The sequence below is a fragment of the Macrotis lagotis genome, chromosome 1 (assembly GCF_037893015.1).
Source record: "Macrotis lagotis isolate mMagLag1 chromosome 1, bilby.v1.9.chrom.fasta, whole genome shotgun sequence".
Classification (NCBI taxonomy): domain Eukaryota; kingdom Metazoa; phylum Chordata; class Mammalia; order Peramelemorphia; family Peramelidae; genus Macrotis; species Macrotis lagotis.
The window spans coordinates 654,409,564-654,429,823 of NC_133658.1; the positions used below are offsets into that span (position 1 = coordinate 654,409,564).

Sequence of the window (20,260 nt, forward strand, 5' to 3'; positions counted from 1 at the left end):
GCTTTTCTACGCGGCGGGACTCGGGTAAAATAAATCCCTTCGGGCTCCCAGGAAATGACGCAACTTTACCCTTGACCCGCGGCTCTAGCGGGGCGTTCCAGAAAGTTCTGGAAAAACGGGGCTCCCGGGAACGAGCCTAAGCCATTGGCCGCCGCTCCAGCCCCGCCCTGGCGGGGGCCGCGAGCGGAGGGAGGGGCGGGGGCCGCGTATGGCTCATGCAGAGCGCGGGGCTCCGGGGGGCGGCGGCGCCGTGGGCACATGCGGAGCGGCGGGGCGGGGCCTGCGAGTCTGCCGTGTGCGCCCCGGACGTGTGTCCCTCACTCGTCGCCGCCGCTCCGCACCGCGCGCTGGTCCGCCTGCCCCGCAGGTACCCGGGGCCCGCCTCGCGCTCCGCGCCCGGCTCTTTGTCCCTCCGCCCGCGAGCCGTGTCCCCGCGCTCCGCCCTCCCCCCCGAGCTGGGGGCGCTGCCGCAGCCGGCGGGAAGGCCCGGCCCCGGGCGCGGGGAATGGCGGCGGCGGCCCCTGGGCCGCGCGCCCCCGGCGCGGAGGAGTCGGGCCGCGGCCGGGCCTAGGCCAGGCCCCGGCTCGGGGGGCATCCTCTCTGCTTCCGGGGGCGGCGGGGGAGGACGGGGCCGGCCGCTCTGGGCCCGGGGGGGGGTGGGCACGGGCGGGGGGCCATCCGTGGAGGACCCCTTTGGCGGGCAGTCCGGGCCGGGAGCGAGCGGGGTGGTCGTGGGCTGCAGCCCCGCCGCGCTCCTCCGCTGCAGGGGAGGGCCTCCGCGGCCCTTGACCTTGCGCCATGCGTCCTGCGGGCCGGACATGTGGCCGCGCCGCGTCTGCGGCCGCCGCTGCTCGCAGCGCCCTGGCTACAAGGACGCGTGCCCTGTGCCGCCTCAGGAGCTCCCTCGCTCCCGCGCGCCCCGGAGGCCCCTTGCGTTCTGTGCTCCTGCTCATTCACCTCAACCAGCGCAGGGATGAATGGGTAACCCCGGTTTGTACCGGAGGCCCAGCCCGGGGGAGCAGCGGGCCGGGCCGGGCCTGGCGCACCCCGGTTTGCGCCTGGCCTTAGGGGCCGCCCGGGGCCTCGCGGGGGCAGCAACAGGGAAATGCTTTCAGATGCCGGGGGCCTACCGCTTCGGAATCTGTTCAACAGGTGGCACGATCGAGCCACAGGGAATCTAGAGCATTCGAACTGATCCAATGCTTGCTTTTTTTTCAGAAATGCTCCGGTTGTCCACAGCCCTTCGCCAGATGAGGCCAGTGTCTAGGGCACTGGCCCCACACCTGACCCGTGCTTATGCTAAAGACGTCAAATTTGGAGCAGATGCCCGAGCCTTAATGCTTCAAGGTGTTGATCTTTTAGCTGATGCTGTTGCCGTAACTATGGGCCCAAAGGTATCAGTATCCCTTCCACCCCGCCAAAACCATTTTGGATTGAGTAAAAATGTATCTTATGCTATATGTTATCAAGGAAGCTAAGAGTATGGTTTTACATTAAATGGAAATTTTAAGGTAGCTCTTTTTTTATTGAGTTAAATCTGGTAAGGCCTCAAACTATCTCAGCCAGATTCAATTATGTGGCTTCCTCATGATTTTTCAGTTTTTCCATGTAATGCCAGAGGCAGGTTATAACTCCAGGAAAAAGTAATCTGGTTTGCTTGCTATTGTTTAAACTTTGGTTCAAATTTTAATAGCCTGAACTCTTAGGGTTAGGGAGGGAAAGAGGACAAAATATAAAACATTTGTTTTATGTCATTTATATCATGTTTTCTATCATTTGAGGAAAACTTGATTTTTATTTCTTTAGTCTTTCGATAACATTGATATAACTTGAATATGTGGTATGCTGGTTTTAGGAGATGGGAAGCTAAATGAGTGGAAGGACTGGTGTCATAGTTGTAGGCAAAAATACTTAGGGAAATCATTTTTAGTTTAATTGCTGAAAATCAGTTTTTAAAATTTGTAATCATAGGTAGTTTGCTCAAGTGGGTAGAATTGTTATCTCAGGGAGACTTGCTTAATATGACCAACCAAAAATCTAGGAATAAATTTAGTGTTTAGTGCCTAGAGGTTCATATAATTTAATTTCTGCTCATGGAGAAGAAAGGCATGACTTAGCATTTTCACTTGTTTTGCAAATGATTTCCTTCAGTGTATTTCTACCATACAAAAGCTCTTGACTTCTATTTGTGGAAGAGGTACAGGTAACTAAAATTTGATCAATACTGGTATTAAATGCAATAAAGAATGTACTCTTATGACTTCTCTGCATTAAACAGATCACAAAAGATCAATGCTTTCTTAGGCATGGGTAATCTACAATATTAAGGTAGCTGAAACAGACCTTAAAAGTCAACTGGTCCAACCCCGTTGTTTAACAGGTGAAGAAACTGAAACCTAGAAAGTGAAATGACTTCCACGTGGGCCAGAGGAGCTAAATGGAGCCTGCAAACTCCAGTTTGGCTCAAACAACATTAAAAAGTAATTGGAAAACACTTAACAAAAATAAATAAAAATCCAAGGAAGATAATGTTCCATTTGTAGTTGGGTGGGGGTTTTTTTGGTTTTTTTTTTTTTTTTTTTTTTTAGGTTTTTGTAAGGCAAATGGGGTTAAGTGGCTTGCCCAAGACCACACAGCTAGGTAATTAAGTGTTTTGAGATTGGATTTGAACCCAGGTACCCCTTGACTCCAGGGCTGGTGCTTTATCCACTTTGCCACCTAGCTGCCCCCCCCATTTGTAGTTTTCTAAATATACTAGTTACTCCTTTTTATTTAACAATGCTGATATAAGCCATACATGGCCAAGTCAAGATATCCCTGTTTCTTACTTTGGTTCAGTTCAGGAGAGTTTTACTTCTCTGAACCATGTATTAGCTATGTATTAATGTTCTTTTACACTCAAAACCACAGAAGTTGAATTTCTGGCAATTTCATGCTATTTCTGACCCTGAATTTCCTCACCTTTTAAAATGTGAGTGTTGAACTAGATGGATGACTTGGGATCATAGATTTATTTTTTTTTAGATTTTTTTCAAGGCAGTGGGGTTAAGTGGCTTGCCCAAGGTCACACAGCTAGGTAAATTATTAAGTGTCCGAGGTCCTGACTCCAAGGCCCGGTGCTCTATCCACTGCACCACCTAGCTGTCCTCTAGGGATCATAGATTTAAGAGCTGGAAGGAACCTTTGAGGCCATCTATTTCACTTTTTCTTTATATGATAAACTTGAGTTACTTTATTTATTTATTTTACTTTATTTATTTTGAGTTTTGCAGTTTTTTCCCCAATCTTCTCCCCCCCCCCCCCCCAAAGCAATTTGTCAATCTTTACTTTGAGAAACTGAGTTCCAAAGAGCTAGGATTTGTACTCATTCTCAGATAAATCCTGAGCATTTTCCACTTGGCCCAGTTTTAAAGAGAAGAAGCTTGAAAGTAGGGATTTTTTTTAGGTTCTTGAGACTGATATGTGGCAGCTAGGTGGCAGAGTACTGGCTCTGGAGTCAGGAGGACCTGAGTCGGTCTCACACACTGCTCCTAGCAGTGTGACCTTGGGTAAGTCAATTAATTTCATTGCCTTAATTTAAGTTAAAAAAACTGATGACCTATTTACATTTCAAAGGGATAAAATATGAATGATTTGGGTAGACATTTAATAATAATTACATTTATGCTTGGTACTGTCCAAGATTTGTGCCTTGTAGAGCTACAAGAGGGAAGATCAGTTTCTTTGGGAACCATGATTTAGGATTGGAACCATGATTTGGGATTGAATTATTTGTGAGGCAGCATGGTGATAGACTTTCTAATGGTGTATGCAATATATGGGATAAAGAGTTTAGTTTATTTTATTTTATTTTTTTGCAAGGCAATGGGGTTAAGTGGCTTGCACAAGGCCACACAGCTAGGTAATCATTAAGTGTGTGAGGCCAGATTTGAACTCAAGTACCCTGGCTCCAGGGCCAGTGCTATATCCACTGCGCCACCTAGGCACGAGTTTCTAAGTGACTATACTTTTATTTCCCTTTCCTTTGATATTGCCAACCATATTTTACCTAATATAGCTATTGATACTTAGGTTTGGACCTAGCTTTGGAAAAAAAGGCATATGACTATCCCCTTAAATATTCTTGTGTTGCAGGGCAGAACTGTGATCATTGAACAGAGTTGGGGAAGTCCCAAGGTAACAAAAGACGGTGTGACTGTTGCAAAATCGATTGACTTGAAGGATAAATATAAAAATATTGGTGCCAGACTAGTTCAGGATGTTGCCAACAACACCAATGAAGAGGCTGGGGATGGTACTACCACTGCCACAGTTCTTGCAAGATCCATTGCTAAGGAAGGTTTTGAGAAGATTAGCAAAGGAGCAAATCCAGTGGAGATCAGGAGAGGTAAGACTTTATATAATCATTGCAATAACATCTGTCTGTTTAGGCTAATTTGCTTGAAAGTGTGTTCTTTTTTATTTCATTTGCATTTTATTTTGAAAACTGTTGCATCAGGGCTAAAGTAATAAAATATAATTCTTTACTTTTGAAATGACAGTTTTTGTAATAAGTAGGAAAATGAACTTTAAAATGAAGGCAGATGTGCCAGTATTGGTGATAATTGGTCAGTGTGGTTTATGAATTTTATCAGTCTTTGTAGAAAGTCTTTTTTGTGTACAGGTTACTTTATATGTGACCTTTTTATGACTGAACACTTTGAGCATATGCCTAACTTAAATCCTGGGATCTCTGGATTAAAGGGTATAAATATTTTAATTTGTATAAATGGAAATGCTTAGATAAGTTCACATTGCCAGCAAAATTATATTGGTATATCTTGTCCATAATCCCTTCACCATTATGACTGTTCTTATCTTTTTAGTGTTGATTATAAGGTGAAGTTTCTGACTTCTATTTTCATTTCATAATTGGATTTATAACCTTTATAATGTTGAAGGTTGGGAATTATTTTGAGAATTCTTTGTTCATATATTTATCCATTGAGTCCATTATATTAGATACTATTGAAAGTTCCCTTGATGCTACCTTCAAGATTGGTTATGTAGACTACTTAAAATCATAACTTTTTTTTTAGTTTTTGTAAGGCAATGGGGTTAAGTGGCTTCCCCAAGGCCACACAGCTAGGTAATTAGTAAGTGTCTGAGGCTGGATTTGAACTCAAGGTACTCCTGACTCCAGGGCCAGTTCTCTATCCACTGTGCCACCTAGGTGTCCTCTTTTGTTTTTTGTGGTCAGTGAGTATTGACTTGCCCAAGGTCACATAGCTAGTATCGAGTGTACCTGTACCATCTAGCTGCCCCAAGACATACCAGCATAATCTCTTACTGGCATAATAAAACTAGTTGTTGATTCAAAATAAATATTATAAATAACAAATTATTACTCTGGATTCAGGCGTGATGCTGGCTGTTGATGCTGTCATTGCTGAGCTTAAGAAACAGTCAAAACCTGTCACAACTCCTGAAGAAATTGCTCAGGTAGGCATTCTTAGTAAACTGACTACCTGGTCATCACGACTGCAATCTACCTAAAAGTAAAAGCAAAAATAATAAGTTGCTATCAATTTACTTTGTGAATTCATTGTAAATTATACTTTCAAGTTTCATTGTTTTCATGTTTTGGTGTATTTTCGTTTTGGATTAATCTGATAGTCACATTTAATCACAGGTTGATTTTGGTACTTGGGGTTATTCTGACTGAAGTAACCTCAGAATGGCAGGGGAAAAATTTAATCTTAAATGAAAAAAACATTGTTCCTATAGGGTTGTGTTTAGGGAACAGGTCTCTAGATTATCTTTACCTTAGTGATTGACTATTGTGATTTTTCTATTGGTTTTTGTATTTTAATGGTGGGGGTGGTGTTGGGATTAATGCTGCTAGGGCTGAAATGAGACATTTGTGGACTTTACATTTGGAAATCATTTTAGGTTGCTACAATTTCTGCAAATGGAGACAGAGAAATTGGCAACATAATATCTGATGCAATGAAAAAGGTTGGACGAAAGGGTGTCATCACAGTAAAGGCAAGTTGTGTTGAATCGAAAATGAAATTCTCAACCCTTCATATAATTACTCTTTGATTCAGTAGTAACCCTAACATACTTAATAACATGCTTGTTATTTGACAGCCTAATGCTGTTAAAACAAACTTAATTGGAAAATAGTCTTTATTGTACAATAATATTAGTAATAATGTTAGCCAACTGCATGCCAATTTTTAATCTTAACTCTTCTGAGTGACTATATTTTTGAGTGTTTGAAGTAATGGTGATGGCTATTTTGTCTCCTTTGTGACCACTGGCATACAAAGCTAACAGAATTGTTCAGGCTGTGACTTTGATCTCATTAACATCCGTCCCTTAAACACTGATGATCTGTTGGTTAGAGGAAAAACTTGTACCTTTTTTTTCTCATCTTGATATTCCTTTGAGTATTAAAATTATGAATTCTGTTCTAGTTACTCATTAAAAGAACTACTTTATTAATGCTTTGATAATGGCCAGTGGATAATTAATGTGTGATAATTAGAAACAACACTTTTTTCCTGAATTAGCTTCTGAATTCTGCCTTTGTGTTCATATATTCATATTCTTGTGGTGAAGTTATATTGTATCAAAGTCCATTTTATCTCAAAATGCTTCATAGGAATATTTTTTATTTCGTTGTATCTCATCTTTACAGAATGTTCTTAAGTTATAAATTAGAATCCCTGAATCAAAGGGTATAACTAAATTAGGAAGGGTTTATATATTATGAAATGTATGTATTAATCTGCCTGTTGTATATATTGACCCAGTGGGCTAATATTTAATTGCATATTGTTTAGATTTCTCCCCCCAATATTTACTCCCTAGATCCTTGTATATTTGTTTTCCTCTTTATTCATGGTTTATATTTTTCATATATTTAGGATGGAAAAACATTGAATGATGAATTGGAAATTATTGAAGGCATGAAGTTTGACAGAGGCTATATTTCTCCATATTTTATTAATACGGCTAAAGGTAAATAACATGTTACCACTGGCATTTAAAGACATGTATGGTTGTATAATTTGAACAGTGCCATATGTTGAACATTGGCTGTGACATTTCTGGAGGAGTGTTTTTGTTTTGTGAAATATGAGGAGAAAATTCTGGTCATTAGATAACAGCAAGCTAAGGTATTATTTAGGGGAAAAGTGAGTTGGATTAAGGGAAAAGGTTGGAGAGAGTGGTTTTTATAAGTGGACTAAATCAGATTTAGTAATATTTCAAGGGACATTTGCCCAAGTTAACTCATAAACTAACTTATTATAAATCATTTATAGGGATTAATAGGATTCACTTTGGATGAGTAATAAAATTCCTTAATTTAGTTTAAAATTTTTTTGTCTTGTATTATACAGGTCAGAAATGTGAATTTCAGGATGCCTATGTTCTCTTAAGTGAGAAAAAGATCTCTAGTGTACAGTCTATTGTACCTGCACTTGAAATTGCAAATGCCCATCGGAAGCCTTTAGTCATAATTGCTGAAGATGTTGATGGAGAAGCACTAAGTACATTGGTTTTGAACAGGTAATGAGGCATGGATTTATTTTTTTATTTTTTTGCAAGGCAGTGGGGTTAATCGCCTTGTCCAATGTCATACAGCTAGGTAATTAAGTATCTGAGACCAGATTTGAATTCAGGTTCTCCTGATTACTCCAGGGCTGGTGCTCTAGCTGCCCAGGCATGGATATTTTTGAAGGCTCAGTATTGCTGGATATTTGGTCTACTTAAATTCTTGAAAGATCTGTTGTAAATTTTCATTCCTTTTTTCTAATGGTAACACAGTGAAAAACACATAGATATAGAAAATGCATAGGTATAGAAATAGTGTTAACTTTTTAACTGTAAGAAAGTCCGAGTTTATCGTTTGGTACCTAACTAGATGTTCATTTGGTTGATATGCTTCAAGTTAAGGCTTTGCATTTATCTTGCCAAATGTTCCCCATTAAATTTCAAGGAAACCGATTTAATGATTAATAAAATATGCTTAGCTGCTTTAAAATTTTAAGAACATTTGAAAAATAAGCTAATACTGGGGTTAAAGGGCATGTTCAAGAAATCAGATTTTGTGAAACTACTAACTGCTTACTATATAATATAGTGTTCTGAGTTTTGATTTGACAAAATCATAGTATAATGGGCAGAGAGAATGCCTTGGAGTCTGGAGTAGCTGGGTTCAAATCCAGTCTCAGACACTTAATAATTACTTAGCTGTGTGGCCTCATTTGCCTTGCAGAAACCTAAAAGAAAACGAATACCATCTATATATATATATATATATATATATATATATATATATATATATATATATATATATATATATATGCGCCTTGGGCAGCTCTTTTAAAAAGGAAATAAGGTAACTTGATAGTTCACTAATGTTATGAAATCAGATCTAGACAAAAAACAATCAAGTTTTCATTCTGCATTATATTAGCATGGGAAGCGCATAGCATTCTGAACTAGAATTTGAGCAAATTTTCAGTACCTTTGTGTCGAGGCACCATCTTTGAGTAGGGCAAAAAGACAATAAAGCCAGGTCTGAAAACTGCAAACTTTCTTTACTGATAATCCTAAAATAGACTTAACATTTTTGTGTTCCTAGGCTAAAAGTTGGGCTACAGGTTGTTGCTGTAAAAGCTCCAGGTTTTGGTGACAACAGGAAGAACCAGCTTAAGGATATGGCTATTGCTACTGGTGGTACAGTAAGTAAAATAGCTTATTATCAATAAAGAGTAGGGACAGTGACATCCACAAAAGTCCATATTTAATCTGATAAGTTTTTAAAGAGGTACAGTGTGATATAGTAGAGCAACTAGTGGTGTTTGTATATAATGGTGTTTAATTGGATTTGGGGTTTGAAGATCTGAATTTGATAAAGCTCAAAACAGTCTTTTATGGTGACCATGTAGTAACTTTTAAATCTTTTTTAATCTGCACTTGGAATATCACTGGGTTTAGGTTTATTTGTAGATTAAATAAATTGATGTATTCCAAATGAGCTTGATGTGGTGCTGAAAAGTTCTACTTAATAAAATTATTAGGTAATAATTTCATGGCTTTTTATAGGTGTTTGGAGAAGAAGGATTGTCTCTGAATCTGGAAGATATTCAACCTCATGACTTTGGAAAAGTTGGAGAGGTTATTGTGACAAAAGATGATGCAATGCTTTTGAAAGGAAAGGGTGAAAAATCCCAAGTTGAAAAACGTGTTCAGGAAATCATTGAACAATTAGATATTACTTCTAGTGACTATGAAAAAGAAAAGTTAAATGAACGTTTGGCCAAACTTTCTGATGGAGTAGCTGTAATAAAGGTAAGACATATGTGATGATCTAATTCAACCATAAAAGTAGTTTATAGACAGTTTGCATTCTGATTGCAAGTTGCTCCTTTGATTGTTGGGCTAAGTTATGATTCCCAAATTTTTACATAGGAAAAAATCTAAATGGGAAAATTGGTTAAAAGCAGAATAGAACAGTCAGTACCATTTGATCAATATTTGAATAGTGGAGTATCTTATTAGAAATATAAGAAGTTGATTTGATAAATGTTTATTTTTAATATGAACATTTAACAGTTTTCTTGTACATTTAGGTTGGTGGAACAAGTGATGTAGAAGTAAATGAAAAGAAGGATCGGGTTACTGATGCACTAAATGCTACACGTGCTGCTGTTGAAGAAGGCATAGTTCTGGGAGGTGGCTGTGCATTGCTTCGCTGCATTCCTGCCTTAGAAGCATTAACTCCAAGTAATGAAGATCAAAAAATTGGTAATTATCTTTGTAAATTTGTACTTCAACTGCTCTTATCTGTATTTATTGAGAATAATACTATTCCTGTTGATAGAAGGCAAGAAAGTCAAGATGTAATTAGGTTCGACTAATATTCGTTGCATGATTACAGTTCTTAAAGTCTTGCTGCATCCTATTTATCTAGCATGTTAGTAAGCCTCTCTCCCAACTTGGGTCATTTACAAATTTAATTAATATTCCACCCCATGTTAGTAAAATTTTTGACTTCAAGCTGACCATCAATCTTACTAGTAGTGGAACTTGATGTCTATTTTGTAATGGTGGTCCTTCAAGAATATCCCTTACTGTACTTTTCATCTAGTTTCTACAAAGATAGCAGATGACTTTCAGGTGCTTTATTGAAATTTAGATATATTTTTTACTGGCACTCTCCTGGTCTGCCAGTCCCAAAAAAGGAAGTATGACTAGTTTGATATTCAAGGGGGTGTGACCTAATTGTATATTGCACTTTGTTGTCTCTGATAACTGCTTTTGAGTTGCCTCAGACGATAACTTTTTGAACCAGGCAAGAAACTTAATCTCGGGCTGAGTTTCCTCATCTATAAAATGATTATTAAAATAGCACCTACCTTTCAAGATGGTTGGAAATAAAAAGATGAAATAATATACTTATAACACTTAAGGTTTGTAAGGTATTTTATGTTGGCTGTTAATGATATTTGCTCTTAGGAATTAAACTTTCTAAATTGTCCTGATATAGGGATAGAAATAATTAAGAAGACATTGAAAATCCCTGCGGTGACCATTGCTAAGAATGCGGGTGTTGAAGGCTCATTGATAGTAGAGAAAATTTTACAAAACTCCTCAGAGATAGGTTATGATGCCATGCTTGGAGATTTTGTGAATATGGTTGAAAAAGGAATAATTGACCCAACTAAGGTAAACAATTTTAATTTCATTATTATTCAAGATTTAAATTTGAAGTTGTATAGAAAATTTTTATGTTGATGTTTGGGATGTTTAGTAATATAAAATTATCATTTTTAATTTTCTTCCCTAGGTTGTAAGAACTGCTTTGTTGGATGCTGCTGGTGTAGCTTCTCTGTTAACTACAGCAGAAGTTGTTGTTACTGAAATTCCTAAAGAAGAGAAAGAACCTGCAATGGGAGGAATGGGTGGCATGGGTGGAGGTATGGGAGGTGGCATGTTCTAATTTCTAGAATAATGCTCTTATTATGATCTGTGATGCAAGCAAGACTCAAGGCAGTGTTCTTCGCTAACTTCAGAGAAGTCAGTTGGAGAGAGGACTGAATTAAAAGGCTGATACAATAACCATCAGTTACTGGTTTCAGTTGACAAAATATGTAATGGTTTACTGCTGTCATTATCCATGCCTACAGATAATTTATTTTGTATTTTTTGAATAAAGACATTTGTACATTCCTAATACTGGGTGCAAGATCCATGTACTGATGTTCTGCTTTTCAACTTAAACCAGCTGAGGCATTTTTACTATTATTCTGTTAAATCAGAATTTTAGTGTTGCCATCACCAGAAGGAAAGTTCAGAAGCAGCCTTTCTGTGCAGATGAAGACTAATTAAAATTGTGTACAAAGTAGAGAAATATCCAATTATGTGATGACCTTTGTGTAATAAAATTGTTTAAAGTTAATAATTGTATTATCTTCTGTGTACTGATGCAACTAAAATCTTAAGAAAATAAAAACCCATTGACCAGATGTTGGTTTCATCTGAACAATACCAAATACAAATGCAGAGTTATAAAGGTGAAATTTCATAATACTACTATAGACTGGGGAACAATATTGTACAGCAGAACAAGCCCTGGATTTGGAGCCGGAACGGGGTGGGGTCTCAATGATTTTTCTACTTGGGTCATCAAGTCCTTTGATTACTAGGGAATAGTTCATTATGAGGCATGAATACCAGGTTCAAAATTCTCTACAGTGTGGCTCAATATATATAGTCTTAATACAATATTGTCATTAATATCCAATTCTGCTCGATTCTTCCCAGACTCTTGCCCTTCTTGCATATATGTTATTGTAGACTTATTATGAAATTGTACTGGTAGTTAGAAGGGCCTGGTGAGACCCATGCTTCTGTCCTTGAGCAGTTCGTTTCCATGATTTGGACTTTTTTTTAAAGTGAGGGCTGTTGCCTAAACCCTTACCACTACCACTACCAATTTTTTTTGCCTGGCAGTGCGGTTAAGCAACTTACCCAAGGTCACACGAGTGACCTTTTGTCAGACTAAATTTGAACTAGGGTCCTGACTCCAGGGCTAGTGCGCTATTTACTATCACAACTAGCTGCCCCCCCCTCTTTTTTAATGAGAAGGGAATAAGATCTCCATCTAAAATATGACTGCAGTACTTTCTTTCCTATAAGATGAAACTTATGCTTTAAACTAGGACTGTCCAATCTTCAAAGTTTCTACTGAAGCAATAGTATATTTTGATTTGCCATTTTAGTGAGATCTCGGCTTCATTTACTGAAACAGGGAACCACATTTTAGACAGCCCTGCTTTAAACCATGGCAGAAGTCAGATCATCTCATGAAACAGCATTACTATACCTATTACTACAGCATGAGTTCATTTGCAAATGTTGCCAACTCATTTCAAACTCAAAACAGGGCTGTAAGTCTTTTTATCCCTATTCAATTGACAAGGAAACAAGCAATTTGCCCAGGCTTACATGGCTGGGAAATTACTGAGGTGGTATTTGAATTTTGTGACTTTAGGCCCAGTGTTCTTTTCTATAGTATCTAGTTGCCTTATAAAACTTTAGCCTTGGCAAATTACTGAAGTTCAGCCACATTAACTCACCTGTAAATTGGGGGTGGTATCAACCTAAACAAATGAAGGTGTTGGGTCAGTTTGTTGGAAGTCAAAGATTCAGTGCTGGTTTAACCTAAATATTGCCAAAGTGATAGTTAAAAAGTTTGAAAAGGTTAATGGTACGATTACATTCTAAAACAGCATTGAGCTATCACTAAGCCCATGTAGCCTAGAACCTGATATAGAGGGATTGTGAAATGATGAGAATTGGTAGATATTGGGGGGGTACCTTAATAAGTCCTAAGTCATCAAAAATAAGTAGTTTGTTCTTGAATTATAAATATGCATTTATAAAAATAATTTTAATGACAACCATACAAAAAGTAAACAAATTGCTTTAACTTTATTAAGTTACCACCTCAGTGCTTACATTGATTTGTTTTAAAAAAATATCAGTTAAAGTTTAAAATACATTATTGAAAGTGAATGCACACTATAAATAAAAAGGGGATGCATACTGCCAGAGATGTCAACCAAACAATCTGAATCTATTGTCAACTGCAATATATGCAATTTGGCACTCGATTCACAGCACTGAAAGAGCAGCCAAGTACCTGGAAGGAGAACAAACTACTAGGAAAGTAGTTTAAAGCTCTGGACCACTGACCAAAATAAAAAGTAAAAATCAGGCTGATAAAATCACTATGAATATACATAAGAGTATGCTGCTTACCCTCATAAGCAATATTTTTAGGTCACAAAGTTTTTATCTAAATGATGCACCTCCCGGGCCATCAAAGTAGACCCTATAACAATAAGTTACAAATATTTTGGATTTAATAACTTAAACTTGATATATTGTGACTATATTACACAAAACAATATAGATATTTCAGATAAAGTTGTAATTAGTATTACTGTTTTGATTTACAAATTTGAGGCGCTAGGAAAAGTGATATCAGTATTCTAGTAATAACTACATTTCATTATTTTAAGTATTGAACATGCTAATGTGTATAAATTACCTTGAATTGCACTTGATTGAAGCAAATCTATGTACATCTGACTGCATATTTGTGCATATTTTCAAAGTTATTTTTACATTCTATGCTAGGTTTAACAACTGCTTCATGTCTTTTGAAAGTACAATGATGAAAACACATTTAAAAGCGAACTAGATTAAAATCATAATTATAAGCAGATAGCATCAGTTCTTTTTTCATTTATGAGTGATGAACTTCGTGAAGCATCAATTCTCGAGGTATACTAGTTTCTGGTCCATATAGTTTGGATGCTCTTCTTTCAAAAGCAGCTACCATCTGTTTCACAACTTCATCAAAAAATAGCGTGGCAAGCTGAGAGTGTAGAAGTGAACGAAACTCAAAAGAAATCTGTGGGAAAAAAAGTTTTCAGTGAAATTTAAGTACATATAGAAAACTGGAAGCACTTTAGAGCCTACTAAGTGACAGACACTGCTAGACTATATTTAAAAACAAATATTAAAGCCTCTGATCTTCCTCCAGAAACCCACATTATTAAAGAAAGCAACACGTTCATGTGAGTATATAGCCACAATATCTATAAACATAGGATAGATTTGGGTTGAAGATAGGGCCAGCCTCTAGGGAAGAGGTTAAGAAAAGATCTCATGTAAAAGTGTACTTGAACAGAGTTTGAAGGAAGCTGAGAATTCTAAGGACCGAAAGAGCAAGAAATGAATTCTAAGGCACAAGGTGTGCAAAGGTAAAAAGAGAAGAAATGGAATTTCATGTCTGAGGATTAGTATGTCATTTTGGCTGGACTGTTGAGGCATGAATGTGAATAACAGGTAACAAATGTGAAAAGACTAGGTTAAAGTCAAAATATGGAAACCTTTAAATACCCACCAAGAGTTTATGTTGAATCTATGGATCAAAAGCCATGGTCAAGATTTTTTTGTGGCAGGAGGGTGAAAGAAAAGCATCACTTTTGACAGCTATATAGTAAGGATAAGACTGAACAGAGGGGACACAAAAGGCAGGAAAACCACTAAAAGGATCCAAAGTAGAACAACAGCCCTGTAACTCAAAGGGATGTGTAAGAGAAGTGTAATCAGAAGTTTCAGAATAATTATCTTATGGAAAAATCTCTAGTTACATGTAGGAATTGGTCATGGGTGTTGGGGTCAGATTCTTAGCCAACTTCCCATCCCAAGGAAGAATGTTTACTGCAGAAAATTCTCCATCTGCAGTTACTAAATAGTACCACAGGACTGCTGCTGCTAGTTTAGGTTAGGCTGAATTTTGTCACATGAAGACAAGTTCACCTAATTACAAGACAGAAATCATGGAGAAGATAGAGAAAACTTTGCTTAAGGTTACATTATACCATGTAAAATTCCAAACTCAACTGTTCCCTCTTGTCAGGCTTTTCTTCAAATGAAAGAAGGGAATGGAGGGCTGAGAGATCATGAAAGCCCACACCAATTCATCTCATCCACAAACATAGCATGAAAGATCAAATGCTTTGCTGAAATCAAAGTATACACAACTATTTTTCTGGGCTATAAATCTCAATTATTTTCAGTAACTTTGTCAAAAAACAGAAATTAGGTTAATCTGACTCAGTTCTTGATGAAAGCATAGTGTCTCATGGAAATGACCACTTTCATTTTTAAGCATTCACATACCAAACCCTTATCCCATTTATTAACATGTTCCAAAATTTTTACCAGGAATGCAAGTCTTCCCATTTTTGAAAGTGAAGATACATGCTCTTCTCTGGTCCTAGAACACCTTTTTTTCATTTTCTAAGATGTTTCAAATATCACTGGGAACTACTTAGTAATACCTGCCAGCTGTAGGTCAGGCTTGGTGACCTGAGGTCAACCAGATGCCACCTCATTATCTCCTCACATGGACTAGGTTTCTATTGGCTTCAATCACTATCCTTAGGAAAAAAGACAAATGCAAAATAACTGTTAAGCAGTTCTGCTTTATCTGCTTTTACTTGCAGTAGTAATCATCAATCTATCCACTCTGACCAAAATGATTTATTCAGTGATCCTCTTCTTGTGGCCACGGAGTTTTTGAAACCAAAAACTATGCTGTTTTAACATTTGTCCTTGGTATTACTTATCATCAAGCTTAGTTCATTCTGAGTTTAGTGTTCCTGACAAAATTCTTGTTGTTCAGTTGTTTCAGTTGTGCCTTATTCTTCTTCATGACTCCATTTGGACGGGACATGACAAAAATACTGGAGTGGTTTGCCATTTCCTTTCCCAACTCATTTTACAGATAAGGAAACTGAGGCCAACAGGGATAAGATCACACAGGTAGTAATGTCTGAGGCCAGATTTAAACTTGGATGAAGATGAGTCTTCCTAATTCCGCCTGCTATATCCACTGTACCACCTCTTACTTATTTGTGATTTCTTATGATAGATGAAAGAGCTTTAAAATCTTAGTTTACTGGTGAGTATGTCATGAGTCAGCATTGTCTCCTTGGATGGTTCTACTTTTTCATTCTCAATAGAATTATTCTTGCTTGTGCCTTTAAAATTTCATTCTCAAGAGCTTCCCCTTCCTCTTGGGCTAATTTGCCCCACAAAATATAACATCATTGAATGCTCCCTATTTTTTCTCTGAAACTTCTGAAACTTGTTCTCTCAAAAGTATAGTATGAATTAAAACTTTTGACTACTTCACTCTAAGTCTGTGGAAAATGGCCCCTGTAGTTATTATGCTTTCTACTTTTGTTATTTCTTGTTGATCTAAATCAGCTTCTGGATAACACAGTGCTTGACATAAAATATTACATAATTAATAAGTGTTTATTCATCCATTTCATTTATCATCAAAATTCTCCTTCTGTTTTGTTATCCTCATAGAAAAGACCATGTGGATGAAAAAAATCCACCGCTCAGATCTTAAAATGTATGTGGATGGACACCCTATTATTTTTGGAACAGTACAAATAAAAATGAGTTGGTCTCAGAGTTGAACAGGAAAAGGCTAAATGGGTTGAGTGCTTTCAGTGAATTGCAGGTGCTTATTTACTGATTACAATAAAGTACATTGTTTTCCATAAATGCAAATGTCCATCTTTTCAATACTAATATATTGGTGTTGACAAATGTACATATGTATTTTTAATACTTGATGCTATTCTAACCCCAACCAACTCCTTCTCTAGTCTTTTTGAATAAAGCTTGCCCTTCCTGTGCAAAATTCCAGTCATGAGTTTCACGATATTCTTGAGATAAATTCTGCCTTCCTAATTAAAGATCTTTAATTGAACATGTTAACTTTTGCCTCTGTAGGTTATTTTAAATTTTTTTGCAATTGTACATGATCTCATATTGATACATTTTATTCTGGCACTCTTCCTCCTATTGAGTACTAGCCCTCTGGGAGTGTCAATGCCATCTATGTAGATACATAGACAGTTTTCTCCTCCTACTTCCCTCAAGATTCCAAACAAATCAAAACAGATGATCAAGTTCTTCATTTTTTTTGTTCTGGACTTCATAATTCATAGCAAAGCTTTCTAGGTTCCTTCTGGTAGTATCCTTTGTCCAAAAATAAGGTTTGACAATTCTTAAGAAGCTCACATCATAACACAAATACATTCAAGATAGCCAATCAGTCCCGTTCTCTGTTTACTTCACATAACTGACTTTGAATAATTCAAGTACTTTATTATATACATACAGAAAAATCCACCGTACAGGTCCTTGGATATCCAGGAAGGCCAGGGCTGAAACGCCAAACTGTTTCTAAATGATTAAAAAGTTTCCCATCTGTGCAGGACGCCTAGAATGATATAAAAGTCCATGACATAAATGCATCCGTTTGGTACTAGTTTAATGATTTTAAATAAACATCTCTCCCCCTCTGCCTGTTTGGCTGATTTCCTGAATTACTGCCCAGAGGTTGGATGCCTGGTTCTTAAGAGCAGAAGTTCAGAATTCTGTACTATTCTTCACACAACAAACTGAGGGGTTTGATGGGAGTACTTCAATTTCAAACATCTAAAGAGATAAGATATGTCAGAATGGAGAGTCAAAAGAATGAGACTTCTTAACCTGAGTTGTTGCTTTCCTGTCTCAACTAAACACCTTTGAAGCTGTAAATCAATGTTTAAAATCTGGCAACTTATTTGAATGAAATTCCAAACCAAAATATATTTTATATGAATATGAATTTTATGTTAAGAAATTATGTTAAGAAAATTTTATGTTTAAGAAAATGTTAATAATTAGGAACTAATATATATGAAATGAAAATTACTACCCAAGGACATGATGGAACTTTTAAAAATTTATTCATATATAATTTTTAAAAGTTTATTGTTTTCATCACTTCCAAGGTATTAACTTAATAGTAAATTGGATAAAATTTAGATTTTTCTCTCAAGATTTAAAGCACTGTGGGGTGGCTAGGTGATGCAGTGGATAAAGCACCGGCCCTGGAGTCAGCAGTACCTGGGTTCAAATCCGGTCTCAGACACTTACTAATTACCTAGTTGTGTGGCCTTGGGCAAGCCACTTAACCCCATTGCCTAGCAAAAACCTTAAAAAAAAAAAGATTTAAAGCACTGTGTCTAATTAATATTTAAAAATCCCATATTAACAGTCAAATTTATTAACAACTGCTATAACTTATTCAATATGACAATATTTTTCTCTGTTCTATATATACCTAAGTCTTTTTTCTTTGTATTCATCAAGAACAAAGTACCCTTTAAATGCTTGCTAAATGCAAGGCTGTATTAAAATGGGGGGGAACACACACACACACACACACACACACACACACACAAACACACATAGAACATTTCTATTCTTTGGCTTTATTAGTTTTCATAAGATGTACTTTATATTCTAAATAAATTTCTGGGTTTTTTTCCTTCTGAAAAATAGAATATTTTGGGGGCAGCTAGGTGGCGCAGCAGATAGAGCACCGGCCCTGCAGTCAGGAGGACCTGAGTTCAAATTTGGCCTCAGACTCTTAATACACCTAGCTGACCTTGGGCAGTCACTTAATCCCATTACCTTGAAAAAAAAAAAAACAACACAAAACCAAAACCAAAAATGGAATGTTTTCTTTGTAAAAAGTCCAAGAATTAATTTATTTTCACTTGCTGGACTTAAACTAATGTTGTTCTCTATGGACCATATCCTCAACAGAACAAAGAATTCCCTATTCTAATTGTATACTAACATCTTAGAATTAGGTTCCTTAGATTTTAAAATAACAGGTATCCCCTCCCCCAACTTTATTAGCTTTGATAAAATATTTTAAGGACATTATTTTGTATAATTTTTTTTTTTTTAGGTTTTTGCAAGGCAGATGGGGTTAAGTGGCTTGCCCAAGGCCACACACCTAGGTAATTATTAAGTGTCTGAGACCGGATTTGAACCCAGGTACTGCTGACTCCAGGGCCGGTGTTTTATCCACTACGCCACCTAGCTGCCCTTAAGGATGTTATTTTGAAACATCTAAACAATAAGAGATAAGAGACCCACACTAAGGATAAACTAAAAACATAGGGGAAAAAAGTTACCTTGACCAAGTGTGGTTTCACCAAGGTTACCATAGATGTATATCGCTCCAACACAGGAGGAAACCCAATTTCTAATCGAGTTTTGCAGTATCCAGATCTCTTTGATATTATATCTGATTTTTTGCACCAGGGAACAAAATGCTTGTAGTCTTCCATGCCAGATACGACATCATACATTTCTTGCATAGAATATCTGAAATAAAGTATGAAAATGAATACATTTCTGTTATGTTAATTTTTTTTTAAGTTTTTGCAAGGTAATGAATGGGGTTAAGTGGCTTGCCCAAGGCCACACAGCTAGGTGATTAAGTGTCTGAGACCGGATTTGAACCCAGGTACTCCTGACTCCAGGGCCGGTGCTCTATCCACTGTGCCACCTAGCCACCCCTATTTTAAAGTGAATATAAATAAAAAAATTTATGGGGGCAAAATTTTGGATATAGATGTTAATTTCTAGAATGAACAATCTCAAAACTGATTAAGAGACGGGGAAAAATAAATAAAAAACATTTATGTTTCTGAAAATTGAACTAAAAAAATTGTTGAAACTTAATTTGCTTATTTGCCATTCACCTATTATCTATCAGGTTCTGAACACAAGGCTATCAGGGTTAAGAGACTTGCCCAAGGATACAGCTAGTAAATGGCAAGTGTCTAAGTCCAGATTCAAACTCCCATCCTCCTGAATCCAAGGATCTATCTACTATGCCACCTAGCTGCCCATTCAGGGCTATCTCCTCATTCTGATTCATATCTGGCTACTGGACCCAGATGGCTCTGGAGAAAGTGAGGTTGGTGACTTAGCACAGTTCCCCCTCACTCAAATCCAATTCACCTACTTGCCATAGCATCACTCCCTGATGTTGTAGTCTTTGAAAATGAAAGACAAAAACATTATTAACACACTATTTTAATCTACCACTTAATACTTTCAAAAACATTCTCATCTTTTAGAAAGAGACAATGAATATTATCACAAATTAGTGATAGTCTAATATTTTTCTTCACATGGATAGAGAGCAGGACTTCAAAGGCCTGTGTTCAAATCATGTCTCTGACACTTGAGAGATGTGGGATCCTGCACAACTCAAAAACTTCAATTTTCTCAACTGTAAATTAGGAAA

The 20,260-nt window shown here is 37.4% G+C and overlaps 2 protein-coding genes across 11 annotated transcripts in view; one reads left to right on the plus strand and one right to left on the minus strand.

The window, feature by feature from the left end:
• Window positions 1-11,525, plus strand: HSPD1 (heat shock protein family D (Hsp60) member 1). Of its 2 annotated transcripts, none has more exons than XM_074215397.1 (12): window positions 1-24; window positions 1,219-1,394; window positions 4,135-4,387; window positions 5,399-5,481; window positions 5,932-6,027; window positions 6,915-7,008; window positions 7,392-7,560; window positions 8,639-8,738; window positions 9,103-9,348; window positions 9,630-9,804; window positions 10,547-10,725; window positions 10,847-11,525. In XM_074215397.1, the coding sequence occupies exons 2-12, from the start codon at window positions 1,221-1,223 to the stop codon at window positions 10,997-10,999; spliced, it is 1,722 nt and encodes a 573-aa protein (XP_074071498.1). In that variant the 5' UTR covers window positions 1-24; window positions 1,219-1,220; the 3' UTR covers window positions 11,000-11,525. The 2 variants fall into 2 exon arrangements, with proteins under 2 accessions (XP_074071498.1, XP_074071497.1); XM_074215396.1 differs by lacking the exon at window positions 1-24 and adding an exon at window positions 261-367.
• The window catches only part of COQ10B (coenzyme Q10B), a 22,972-nt gene continuing 12,306 nt past the window's right edge, over window positions 9,595-20,260 (minus strand). For 6 of the 9 annotated variants that reach the window (XM_074215398.1, XM_074215399.1, XM_074215400.1 and 3 more), the window contains 3 exons: window positions 19,137-19,329; window positions 17,282-17,383; window positions 13,587-13,981 (listed from right to left, as the gene is read on the minus strand). In XM_074215398.1, coding sequence (XP_074071499.1) covers window positions 13,814-13,981; window positions 17,282-17,383; window positions 19,137-19,329 — 463 coding nt within the window. In that variant the 3' untranslated portion in view covers window positions 13,587-13,813. Of the gene's footprint in view, window positions 9,871-12,638; window positions 12,724-12,748; window positions 13,397-13,586; window positions 13,982-17,281; window positions 17,384-19,136; window positions 19,330-20,260 lie in introns of those variants that run through there. The other 3 variants (XR_012474189.1, XR_012474188.1, XR_012474187.1) reach the window with 3 other exon arrangements.

Excerpts from the sequence above, each read along its gene's own strand:
- HSPD1 (XM_074215397.1), top strand. The coding sequence starts at position 1,221 with ATGCTCCGGTTGTCCACAGCCCTTCGCCAGATGAGGCCAGTGTCTAGG. Across the intron at positions 1,395-4,134 it reads CCGTAACTATGGGCCCAAAG|GGCAGAACTGTGATCATTGA; the intron begins GTATCAGTATCC and ends CTTGTGTTGCAG. Across the intron at positions 9,349-9,629 it reads ATGGAGTAGCTGTAATAAAG|GTTGGTGGAACAAGTGATGT; the intron begins GTAAGACATATG and ends TTGTACATTTAG.